Source organism: Emiliania huxleyi, assembly GCF_000372725.1.
Source record: "Emiliania huxleyi CCMP1516 chromosome Unknown EMIHUscaffold_15, whole genome shotgun sequence".
NCBI classification, from domain to species: Eukaryota; Haptophyta; order Isochrysidales; family Noelaerhabdaceae; genus Emiliania; species Emiliania huxleyi.
Window position 1 is genome coordinate 726,594 of NW_005201092.1, and position 11,315 is coordinate 737,908.

The 11,315-nt window shown below is 65.4% G+C and overlaps 4 protein-coding genes across 4 annotated transcripts in view; 2 read left to right on the plus strand and 2 right to left on the minus strand.

The window, feature by feature from the left end:
- Nucleotides 1–2,598: 2,598 nt before the first annotated feature.
- EMIHUDRAFT_202029 (hypothetical protein) lies at nucleotides 2,599–3,679 on the minus strand (the record flags this gene model as incomplete). Its single annotated transcript, XM_005786680.1, has 2 exons — nucleotides 2,599–2,617; nucleotides 2,787–3,679. The coding sequence occupies 2 exons, from the start codon at nucleotides 3,677–3,679 to the stop codon at nucleotides 2,599–2,601; spliced, it is 912 nt and encodes a 303-aa protein (XP_005786737.1).
- Nucleotides 3,680–4,051: 372 nt separating this feature from the next.
- On the plus strand, nucleotides 4,052–6,075 carry EMIHUDRAFT_449337 (hypothetical protein; the record flags this gene model as incomplete). Its single annotated transcript, XM_005786681.1, has 6 exons — nucleotides 4,052–4,497; nucleotides 4,585–4,719; nucleotides 5,258–5,287; nucleotides 5,361–5,413; nucleotides 5,493–5,534; nucleotides 5,603–6,075. 5 exons carry the CDS (start codon nucleotides 4,052–4,054, stop codon nucleotides 5,510–5,512), a joined length of 684 nt encoding a protein of 227 aa, XP_005786738.1. The 3' UTR covers nucleotides 5,513–5,534; nucleotides 5,603–6,075.
- Nucleotides 6,076–8,312: 2,237 nt separating this feature from the next.
- On the plus strand, nucleotides 8,313–9,374 carry EMIHUDRAFT_433971 (hypothetical protein). Its single transcript, XM_005786682.1, has 2 exons — nucleotides 8,313–8,338; nucleotides 8,421–9,374. The coding sequence occupies exon 2, from the start codon at nucleotides 8,442–8,444 to the stop codon at nucleotides 9,195–9,197; it is 756 nt and encodes a 251-aa protein (XP_005786739.1). The 5' UTR covers nucleotides 8,313–8,338; nucleotides 8,421–8,441; the 3' UTR covers nucleotides 9,198–9,374.
- EMIHUDRAFT_449338 (hypothetical protein) overlaps nucleotides 9,351–11,315 on the minus strand; it is a gene marked incomplete at its 5' end in the record, with an annotated part of 3,081 nt that continues 1,116 nt past the window's right edge. Inside the window, 4 exons of the mRNA XM_005786683.1 lie at nucleotides 9,351–9,732; nucleotides 9,920–10,087; nucleotides 10,146–10,240; nucleotides 10,273–10,398. Of these exons, the coding sequence (XP_005786740.1) occupies nucleotides 9,567–9,732; nucleotides 9,920–10,087; nucleotides 10,146–10,240; nucleotides 10,273–10,398 (555 nt within the window). The 3' untranslated portion in view covers nucleotides 9,351–9,566. The remainder of the gene's footprint in view (nucleotides 9,733–9,919; nucleotides 10,088–10,145; nucleotides 10,241–10,272; nucleotides 10,399–11,315) is intronic.

The window sequence follows — 11,315 nt, forward strand, 5'->3', positions numbered from 1 at the left end:
TCTCTCTTCGCACTCAAAGAAAGAAAGAGGGATTTTAACACTCAAATTCATATTCGCCGGAGGGCGTTGTAAATTCTTTGTGCAAGAAGATGCGCTCCGCGCACGTAGGAACCCTAATCATCGCCGCGCTGCTCGCCGCGCCCGCGTCCACGAGCCAGTGCGAGGACTACTTTGGCGATATCGAGGACCAGGACGGCACCGTGACGACCGTAGTGGACCCGGACGTCACTGAGGGATGGCCTTTTGCGCGTCTCACCTTCGTTCACCACTCTGGTCCCGGCTCTGCGTGCTTGTCTCCCGCGCCGCCAAAGGGCTGCCACCGCTACTATGTCGCGACGTACACGACGTCCGAGTGTCCCTCCACCTGTCCGCTGATCACCGGCACCGCCGCCAACTTTACGGGCAAGCGCGACTTGGACGGCAGATTTGACCGAGCGAATGGAATCCTGTCTGCCTGCGCCGAGTGCGCAGCCAGTGTGAGCCTCGTGTGCTGGCGCGCGCCAGCGAAGGACCCGCAGCGATGTGCGTGCCCTGGCGCGGCGCCGTCGCGCGGCGGCGGGCTGCTGCTGGAGGACCCGGCGCCGCCGGTGCACCTCCAGAGCTTCGAATCCCTCGAGGACACGCTCAAGGACTCGATGAGCGCTCTTGCCGTTCTCGCGGTCGGCATTGCGGGACTCGTTGTTCTGGGCCGATTCGTTCGGCCCGGAAGTCATACAGCTGCCGAGAGGCTCCTCAACAACCAGTTCTAGCTCCTGACGCATTGCCGTATGCAGACGTGTGTCGGCGTGCGTGCGTGCGTGTTCGCGCGCGAGCGTCCCCGCGTATGCTTTATCTAGGTAAATTTCATGACTTCTCGACAGTATCTAGGTAAATTCCATAATCTAGGTAAATTTCATAACTTCTCGACGTGGAGGTGGGGCCAGGCCGACTACACGGTAAGGCATACGGACCTTGCAGAAAACCTTTTCCTTCTAAGCAGGGCTACACAATGACCCTATAGTGTGTGGGTGTTCCTGGCGAGTTGTGATGAGTAGAATTAGACTAGCCAATACTATTTTGAAGTTCATATATGAAAATACCAACTTGCCTATGTGCACGTCTCCGCCGCGGCGGCCCGGAGGCGGCCCGGCGGAGCGGTCAGAGCAGCACTGCGCGGGCCGGCGATCGACTCTCGACTATAGTACGGGCTCTATTGAATGGCCTCAAGGTGCTCTCTAGGGCTGCCCTATTCCGCTCGCCCGGCTACGTCGCCGGGCTTCGAAGGAAAAGGTTTCGCTCGGCACGGCGTCGGAGAGCAAACTTCGACGTTCGTCCTATAGTGGAAGCTGGACGCACGTAGGCAAGTGGCCCATGACCAGGCGGGCTGCTGCTCAGAATCTGGGCCGTCGGCGCTCGCTCTCGCGCTCTTCATAACGGCGTTGCCCCCTCCCTCCCGCGCCGACGTTGGGCAGCCCGACCACGACAACGTCAGCGCCGCTGGCCTGCAACTCGAGGCGCCTTTGAATGAGCACGAGCCGGTGCGCGGCGGCGGCGCGGGTGATGCAGCCCAAGGTGACGGCGACGGCAGAGGGGGCGGCGCCGGCGGCGGAGGAGGCGGCAGCGGCGGCGATGGCCGCGGGGTCGGCCCGCCCGCCTTTGCTGCTGGTGCTGTGGGCATCATCACAGCTCAGCGGCGGTGTGCGACCAGGGCCAGTGGTAGACTTTCGACGCGGTGAGGCTGCTCTCTGAGCAATGACACTAGCAAGAGCATCATGTGTGTCATCGGAGTCACTTGTATTACGATACCACCACGCCGCCACGCTCGCAAGGGCCGCCTAAGCGCCTAAGCACACTAAGCACCCCCCCCCCGCTTAGGCCGCTTAGGCGCTTAGGCGAGTGACGGCCGGCTGCCCGGGGCCTGGCGTGCCTCCGCCGTGGGCTGAGCGCCCGGGAGAGCCACTCTGCAAGTGGTGTGCGAGCGTGTAGCCTTTAGCGTGCAGTCGGCCGGGCTTCCGCCCGGGGCTATAGGGGGTAGGGGCTAGGCCGTAGCGGCTAGGGCGCTCGCGCGCCTCCCCTCTCTACACGGCTCTCTATGATAGAGTCTCTATATGCGTGCGGAGAGCGCTGCGGCGGTCCTCGGCGTACCTCGGCCCTCTTGTGCCCCCCGCCTCTTGCTCTTCGTTATACGGCGTACTAGACCGTGGGTCTTCCGTCCGGTCTTCGCTCCCCCGGCGTGTGTGGGGCCCCCCGCGCTCTCGCGGGGTGTGGAGCTGGAGGTCCGCGCGCACCGCGCACCGCGGCCCTCTCTCGAGCGGAGAGAGCGGGGAGACGGGCTGTGAGGCTGTAAGCCCTGTCCGCGCCTCTCCGAGCTCGCGCGCCTGACACCTAGGAAGCGGGACCGCTGGGCCGTCTGTGGCGACGAAGTGGCAAGTCGCCCCGGGCGGGGGGGGTCGCGACCTCCGGTTCGTTCCTCAACTCCAACGACCCGGTCTAGCAGTGTACCCACACGATACGTCTCACGCTAGGTCTCACGAGTGTTAGGAGCAGTGTTATCGTCCTCGTCTCCTCGAGCGTTATCCCCCTATCTATCTCGCGCGCTATTCTCGCGCAGGAGATAGTTCAATCGTAAATATCGTATCTGCGCGAATGTCTGGTAGGTACAACCACAAACCAGCGTTCCATCCCCGTGCTACCACGGGGAGGTCTCTCTCCGCCTATGCCGTGCCGCGTGGACATCCAGGATGCACGCCACCTCGCGTTGATATTTGCAAGACCTGCCAGCTCGAACGATCTCCGGGATGCAGCACTTTTTTGCGCCGCCATCCCTCTTCTTGCACCCGCCCCCACCGCACTTGCCGCATCCTTTTGAGCAGCAGACTGCGCCCTTTGGGTCGGCGATTCCTTTCTCGCACATCCCTTTCGCAGCTGGCTTCTTACTCTCCTCCTCCTTTGCATTGGACGCACTCTGTTCGACGGCTCCGCAGAAGGACGGGACGGCAAAGTGGCTCATCTTCCTCGCCCGCTTGTCTGTTAGGTTGCAGCTCGCGTCGTTCGGGTTCCAAGTGTAAAAGGCACAGTTGTGCGTTTCGCTGCACCGCGTTGCGCACTTTGAAGCGGTCGACTCGCGCGTCTGGCCCCACAGGTTACTCAGCAGAAGGCTCCCGCGGCTTGGCTGAAAGCGGCAGGCCCGCTCGGCCGGCACTCCGCACACTGCCTCCTTGGTGACAACCTTGTTCGAGCTCCGCGCCGAAACGTGGCAGCCGTGGTCCTGCCACCAGGACCAGTACGCACACCCGGGCAGCTTGCGACATCGCGCCGCGCACGACTCGGCAGACTTTGCTATCGTGCGTGGCCCCGCCGAGTGCAATGGCTGGTAGCTGCAGCGGGGCTCATGCGGAAAGTCGACGAGATTGGTGAGGTGGCAAGCCACGTCGTCGCGAGAGCGGCACGCCGTCCCAAATTTGTGGGGACAGCAACGCTCGGGGCCGCCCTGTCGCGAAGCGCAGCGGCTTCCCACACCATGCCGGCCCCGGCAAGCACCGCACTCCGCTGCGCAGCACGCCGTTCCGCTCTCGTCCCGAACGCCCCTCCTGCACATGTCCGTCTCGAGAGGCGACAGCTGCTGCACCATCGACTCGTTGCTGAGGCTCTGCAGAAGCGCGGCGGCAAGTGAGAGAATGCTCGCCGACGCGACGGACATTTTGCGGGACGGTCGGAAGTTTGCAGCTTGACACCCAAGTGTTGAGCACCGGTGACTGTGGGAATGGGGAAGCAGAGTTCAGATCAGTCGAGGGAGTGTGATCTCCCTCATCCTCAACGGGCGTCCAATCGCAATCGGATTTACTACGGCGGTGGTCCAATGGTAATCCGCATATTGGACGTAGTATCCGTGTAGGAATTTGTCTCGTTCAGCACCCAGAGAGGCGCTGGAGATTTTTAGAACCAATCAAAGTAGTTGGCTTCTTTAGGTCCTTGCAATAGGAGGTTGGGTACCCCACATCTCGCCTTATCGCTTCGCTGCGGGCCAAACCCCTCATCCGCTGCGGAGCCCGAACCCATCGGCCACCATCTGATGGCGATCCCACCCGCGTTGCCCTCACCAAAGCTGCCGCTGCTGCCGCCAGCCTCGTCCTTCGCTGCCTTCATCGCCGCGCAGGCCGAGACGTGCCCTCCGCGCCGCGCCTTCTCCGGAGCCGCGCCGTTTGTCGCATACTCTGCAGCCGAGGCGGCGTCCAAGGCGCCGCCGCTCGTGTACCGCGAGAAGGTGCTCTTCGACTGCCTCAGCCCGGGCAACGCGAGCATATCGGTCACACTCGCTTTGCTTCCCGCCGTCGCCGCCGAGCTGGTGCGCGCAAACATCCTGCCGGCGGGGGATTTCTCGAACGCGCCGCCTCCCGAGCCGGAGCCGTTTGACTGGATGCTGATGCTTCAGAACGCCGCGCTCGCGCTCGCGCGCGACCTGCTCTCGAAGGTGACGCAGCAGTTCATCGAGATTCGCGCAAAGCTGCGTGTGCCGCAGTGCGCTCTCCTGCCCGCGCCGGCGCGCCCGTGTCTGCGCCGTGAGTCTGCGCCGTGAGCGGGTCCGCGTCTCCCGCACGGCTGCAGGTGGGTCCACATGGAGCTGATCAAGCACGTGCCCACCTTCAGCGAGTACCTGCACGGTAAGCCTCATCTCTCCATCAAGTCCTCCCTCGCCGGCCGCTGGCGCGCGGCGCGCGGCGTCGCGCTGAGCAAGGTTGCGCCGTCACACCCTCCCCGCTGCCGCCGCACACCCTCCCTCCGCCGTCGCACGCGCGTCGCCACGACCGCCCTCTCCTCGTCCGCCCTCTCCGCCACCCTCCCCGCCTCCACCTACCCCACCTCCGTCTCCGCCTCTGCCGCCACCGCCTCCGCGCTTCCCTGCACAGGTTGCCTACGCCAACAGGACTCTCGGCTTGTTCGTCGCGGACGCGGCGCTCCTCGCCACACGCCAGCTGCACCTCGGCCGCACCTCGGCCGCACCTCGGCCGCACCTCGGCCGCGCCTCGGCCGCGCCTCGGCCGCGCCTCGGCCGCACCTCGGCCGCACCTTGGCCGCGCCTCGGCGGAACCTCGGCCGCACCTCTTTCTGCAGTTGCTCGTGGACGGCGCGCGTCTCCTCTTCCCAGCCGACTGCCGCACGCGCCTCGTCTACGTCGCCGGGCCGTAGATGCTGCACCGCAGCGCTGCCCTACCGGCCCGTGTGCTCCTCCCCGCAAGGCCCGGACTCACACCCCCATTCGCCGTGTCCCCCACTCCAGGCGTCGGACGACCCTGCCGTCGCGAGCTTCGTGCGCGACTGTCCGCCCGAGGTGGTCGAGGGCTGTGAGCGGCGCCTCTTCACGAGTGCGGTGGTGTGGGCAGGTGCGCAACTTCAAGCTCAAAGTCGGGAAGCACGCCCTCTCCGGCTGCCTCTCGTGCGCCGCTGCCGCGCGGACGGGACGCCGCTCGTCGGGCACTGCTCACCCCTCCCCTGCCGCACCTGCTGCGCCACAGGTACGTGCTCGGAGTGGTGACGCCGCTACTGCTGCCCACGCCGTGCGGCCTCCTCGCCGGCGCCTGCGCGTGTATGCGGTCCGCGCCTCACGCCCTCGTCGCGCGATCAGGTGCCCCTTCTTCGTCGGCTTCTTGCTCGGGGACGTGGTCGCCGTCTTCGCCGCAGAGGCGGCGGTGGCCAAGTACGGCGAGATCAAATGAAGAGCCGCCCCTCGCAGCAGAGGGAGGGGCGGGGGGGACCGCGGAGAGGCTCGGCTCCGCTCTGCGGCGCGGGCAGCATGGAGAGAGAGGAGGGGGCGAGCGGGGCGGGGCGGGTTCTCGAACTGAGCCGTCTCTCGCGCGGGGAGGTGGCGCGGCGCCTCGAGGGGCCGGCGGCGGCGGCGGAGAGAGCGGCGCAGCGGCGAGAGGGGCGCGGCCCCGCCGCAGTGCGCGCGGGTGCCTCTGCAATGCGGAGGCCGGAGAGGGACGGGCCCACACCCATGCGCCACGCCGGCCTGGCCGCATGCGCCGGCCTCCGAACTTGTCTGTACTTTTTGTCAGTATCCGGATCATTTTTGGGTCTGAACAACTTTGTCAAGCGCAACAACTTCAACCTGCTGCAGAGCGCATCTCTCTCTCTGTTGTGCGAGGCGTGAACCGCGCCATTCGCTCTCTCACCTGGCAACCCTGCGTGTCTGCACGTCTCGCGCGAGCGTGAACAGGGCTCGAGGAACAGGGCGACCGCCCACGCGCCCAAAGCAAACTTTAAACCACCATAAAGATCAGTCTGCAGGGGCGCGGCAGGGGCGACAAGCGGCAGCGGCAGGAGTACGCGGCAGGCGTGCGGACGTGCCGGCTGGAGACGATTCGTGGCGCCAACTGCCTTGGGAGGCGCCCGCCGAGACGTGCGCGACGATCGCGAAGTTTTGCGCGGAGGTGGCTGATTAGAGTCTCCTCCTGAAGAGTGACGCTATTTCGTGCACATGACAGCTGGGACACTCGACTCGTCACGCACACACGTGTTGGTGTTCATGATTCCACGACCAACGCGTGCGAGGAGGGCATGCAGCTATTCCTGATGTGGCTGTACGATCTCAGAGGGGATTCGATCGCACGCGTTGCGGCTGGTGCCGACACACTGCTGTGGCTCTCGGAAGCCAACCCAAACGCCGCAAGCGATAAAAGCGGCGAGCAGGATGAAGATGAAGCACCAGGAAATGCGCCGGTAGCAACGGCTCTCTTGCACGTTGATATGCACTTGCTGCTGTGTGGGTACAGCGAGCACCACAGCTGGATCGTGTACAGCGAGGCTTGGAGGCAGAACCTCACCGATCACTCGTGCAAGGCGCTCGTGAGCGTCAGAGGGCGATTTGGTAAGAGTGGATTCGGAATGGCCAAGTTGACCGAAGCGTGAGGTGTCGCCGTACGACGGTGGAGGCACGTCGTCGTCAGAGTCCTCTTTGCTGACTGGTAAGGGCATGTATTCAGCACTGACGGCCGAAGGGCGTGGCAAGATGGGACGCGGAAGCGAAACCTTGTGAACTTCAGTAGTTTTTCTTTATTGCTTGCCGAGGTGGCTGAGCTCAAGTGTGGGATGTGGTGTGTGTTGGATGTGGAGACCACACACTCCAACTAGAAGCGATACTACACACTACATCGGTCTACACAGGGTGTAGGGGTGTCAGGCGCGGAGAGCGCCGGCGCGGCGCGCCGCGGAGAAAATGATGCGCGAAGCACAGGCAGCCAGATGCGATTTCTGTTGAGTTTTGGCTCCGCCCCAAGGCCAGCCGGCGCGCTCCTCCGCGCGCGCAATATCGAGCGCCGGCGCGCTCCGCGGCGCGCGTGAACAGGGCTAGTGCTGCCGCGAGAACGCCAGCCAGGTACGACATGTCTCGTGTAGACTCCTCCTGGGTCATGGTCGGTCATATGCAGGACGGCCAGAGTCGCCCACATCGCCTACGCGGTCCCGAGTGTGGTCAGGCTGATACACCGCGACTCAACGGTTGAGTGCGGCCAGCGCACACAAAAGTCGTCGACTGCGGCCTGGCGCGGTGATCATAGGTGCTGGAGACCAGACAGTATGAGCCTGTAACCTGGGCACGCATGAACTCGGTACCTACATTCGCAGAGGCCCGGCAAGGATGGGATCTAGTAGAGTGATTGCGCACTGAGACCGTGCTCCGTGGGTCGCTGGAATGACCTGAAAGGCATCCTCAGTGCCGCTGCTCGACTCTCCAGTGTCACAGCCGATGCCTGTGACCTGGTCACCGCCGATGCCTGTGACCTGGTCACCGCCGCACGCAGGTTGAGATCCGCGCCTCCTTCCCTTATTTGTTCGCCTGTATTTGCAAATACGGAGGCGTACGCAACTGTCTGCACGTCTCGCGCGCGCGTGAACAGGGCGATCGGGCCAAGACTAAGGCTGCAGGCGTCGGCCCCGGCTGCTGCGAGGGCCCTCCCGTTGAGGTGTCCATCTTATGTGCAGTGGGGCTACAACTGAGCGCGTCGGCAGGATCCGCAAAACCGTCGTAAACCCCCCAAAATTGAATTCGACCGCCCAAAGCTGTCCTGCGCACCCCGCCCCGCTCGCAGGGCGTGCATCACACAGGTACAGGTGGACTGTGTGACTCCTCGGGGTTTCTGGGGACTCTTGACAGAGGTGTGAGAGAGAGAGGTGAGAGAGAGAGTTTGTTGTTTGAGGTGTGCGATTCCTACCACTTGGAGCACCCGGGTGTTTTCTCCTTTTTTTGGGCTGCAGCACAAACGTCAACAACACTGGCGAGTAGAGACCACGCCTGCTATTCACAGCACAAGCCCTCGCCGAGGGCTCGAGCATGCATGCGCAGCGAAAAGCACGGACCCCGGTGTGAAAGGGCTCGCACCTCAACCTCTCACAGGCCAGCGCACAGCGCCATACGAGGTATTTTCTTCTCAATAACAAGGCCGTGAAAAAGTCACGCGTGGCTCGACATGCCCAGCGCCCCCGCCGGGCTCCCGCTCGGCAGCGTGGTCTTCCCTGGCGACCGCGTCGCGCGCGTCGCCGACTTCGAGCGCGTGCTGCTCGGCTCCGGCGTCCGGCGCGAGGGGCCGCTCCTCGTGTCGACGAGGGCCGGCGTGCTCGGCTGGGACACCGAGTCGTCGCGGCTGTGGGTCGAGGCGGAGCAGCGGCGGTACGTTCCCGTGCTGGGCGATCATGTGATTGGCGTCGTCGCTGAGAAGCACGCCGACGAGTACCGCGTCGACCTCGGCGCCGCCGCGCCAGCCACGCTGCCCGTGCTCAGCTTTGACGGCGCGACCAAGCGCAACCGGCCGCACCTCGCGGTGGGCGCGTTGGTGTACGCGCGCGTGGTGGTGGCCAACAAGGACATGGATCCGGAGATCAGCTGCGCTGCGCCGCCCGGCGTCTCGTCCCGCGACTGGGTGACGCGCGAGTCGCTCTTCGGCGAGCTGCTGGGCGGATACTCGTTCGATTGCCCGAGCGGGCTATGCCGCGCGATGGCGGCGGACGCGCCCTGCCCGCTGCTGGAGGCGCTCGGCGCCGTGGCCGCCTTCGAGGTGGCGGTCGGCGTCAACGGCCGCGTCTGGGTCGACGCGGCGCAGGCCTCAATGCTCATCCTCTCGCAGCAGGCGATGCTGCTCTGCCACACGCACCCGCCCGAGTCGCACCAGAGGCTCGTGCAGACGCTGGCGGGAGGGAGTGACGGCTACCGCGGCGAGGGAGGGTGAACCGGGACCGTACATGGAGGCGCGCGAGACAGCGAGAGACAGCGAGAGACAGCGAGAGGTGCAGCTGACGCAGAGAGAGCCCGGCGCCATCGCGCGGATTCGTGAACGAGTTGCAAAATCGAAAGCGAACGTATGCGGTTTGGTGTTTTGGTGAGACACACTGGATACAGTCTGTTGACATACCCGCCAATGACTCGTGGGTGAGGTCTTTCGAGTCTCTCGTCGACACGGCGCCGGGGGGCTCCGATTCTCCGAAGGCCATGTCGAGAGGGGTGCGCAACGACACCGACACACCGTGCGGGGACCGGGGCCCCGGGCGGAGTCGTATATGGTTGGCCGCGGGGCTGAAAGCGCGCAGCGAGCCAGGCGCTACCTGTCTGGTGACGGCGAGCGCCGGTCATCCTCGTCGCTCTCGTCACCGGTCGCGCTGTCGCTGAAGTCGCCGTCCTGCCCTTCGCGCAGCCGCGTGAGCATCTCGTCGAGGGCGAGGATCTGGAGCAGCAGCCCGTGCGGGCCCTCGTCGTACGTCCGGAGCCTGCGGCCACGGGTCGTTGGGAGGGGCCGAAGCGTGGCTGCGTGCCGCATCGAGTCGGCTTTCAGCGAGGGCCGAGATGGATGCCGAGCGGGAGACTGGGGCGTGGGTGAGGGGAGAGGCGACGTGTCGAGGAGGAGGGTAATGCCGCGTCACAGGGGCGTGGCTTGTCCCCAACATGCCGCCGCACCTGCCTCGCCGGCCCGACTCGAACGAGTCCCAGAACGCCTCCGCCTCCGCCTCCCGCCGGACGCCCAGCTCAGGGTATGCGGCGAGGGACGCGTACAGCGGCGCGGAGGAGCCGAGCGGGCCGCGCCGCAGCGGTCGGCCGTGCTCGTCGTACCCGTGCAGCGCCAGCCTGAGGAACAGAGGACCGAGACGGCTCGTTGGGACGGACTCCGCCGAGCGCGCGCGACTCAGCACGCCGCGCGGGCCCGTGCAGCGCGTAGAGCCGCCGCTGCTGCTCTCGCTTGGCCGCGTTCATCGACGCGAGCATGAAGAGCATCATCGCCTAATTAACTAACGAACATAATTAACATGAACCAGTTCATTCGACGCGAGCACGAAGCGCATCATCGCCAGCGAGAGGAAGCGCATCGACAGCATCGACAGCGCGGCGCGCGAGCGGAACATGAAGGCGACGTAGAAGGAGAGCTTCAGCGCCGCCTCCTCCAGCCGCGTGTACCGAGGGTCCACCCATCCGTACTCGCCTGGGGGACGTGTCACGGACATGTCGCGGGCATGTCACCGACATGTCATGGGAGATCGCCGATAGCCGTACTCGCCTCCGCTCGCGCCGGGCGGAAGCCGCAGGATCTCGGTCGCCTTAGGGCCAGGGCCAGGGGTGAGGTTAGGGTCAGGGTTGGGGTTGGGGTCAGGGTTGGGGTTAGGGTCAGGGTTGGGGTTGGGGTCAGGGCAAGGGTTAGGGTTAGGGTCAGGGACAGGGGTAAGGTCAGGGCCAGGGTCAGGGGTAGGGAAGGGTCAGGGGTAGAGCGGCAGGGGGTTGGGCACCCGCAGGATCTCGGGTCGCCTGAGCGGCTCGTGTTGTGCGGCTCGTGTTGTCTCGTGTTGTCTCGTATTGTCTCGTGTTGTCTCGTGTTATCTCAGTCCATCTGGTGTGCTCTCGGCACCCTCCTCGCCTTGCGCGAGAAGTGCAGCGCGTGGGACTCGGACAGCAGGCCCGAGCAGCGCGGGGCGACGAGCACCTGTTCGCGGCAGGAGCCGTGAACACCTCCCCTATTAATTATTAACTATTAATGATCGCGGGGCGACGAGCACCTGTCCGCAGCAGGAGCCGTGAACAGCGCCGTCAACAGCGGCGCGGGCTGCGGCGAGCAGCGGTGGGGGAGGAGCGCCTCCGCCACGGAGGGCGAGAGCAGGAGCAGCGAGGTCAGCTCCCACGAGCGGGGGGAGCGGTGCAGCCAGGAGCGCAGCAGGTGCGAGCCGTAGGCGTGGCGGGAGGGGGCGGCGGCGGGCAGCGCCGGCGCGACGAGGACGGCGAGGCGGCAGGCGGAGATGCGAGCGAGGAGCGTGAGGTTGGCCTGGGAGGGGGGGGGGGGGGTGCGGGCTGTGGGGGGGCTGAGGAA

Excerpts from the sequence above, each read along its gene's own strand:
- EMIHUDRAFT_433971 (XM_005786682.1), top strand. The coding sequence starts at position 8,442 with ATGCCCAGCGCCCCCGCCGGGCTCCCGCTCGGCAGCGTGGTCTTCCCT.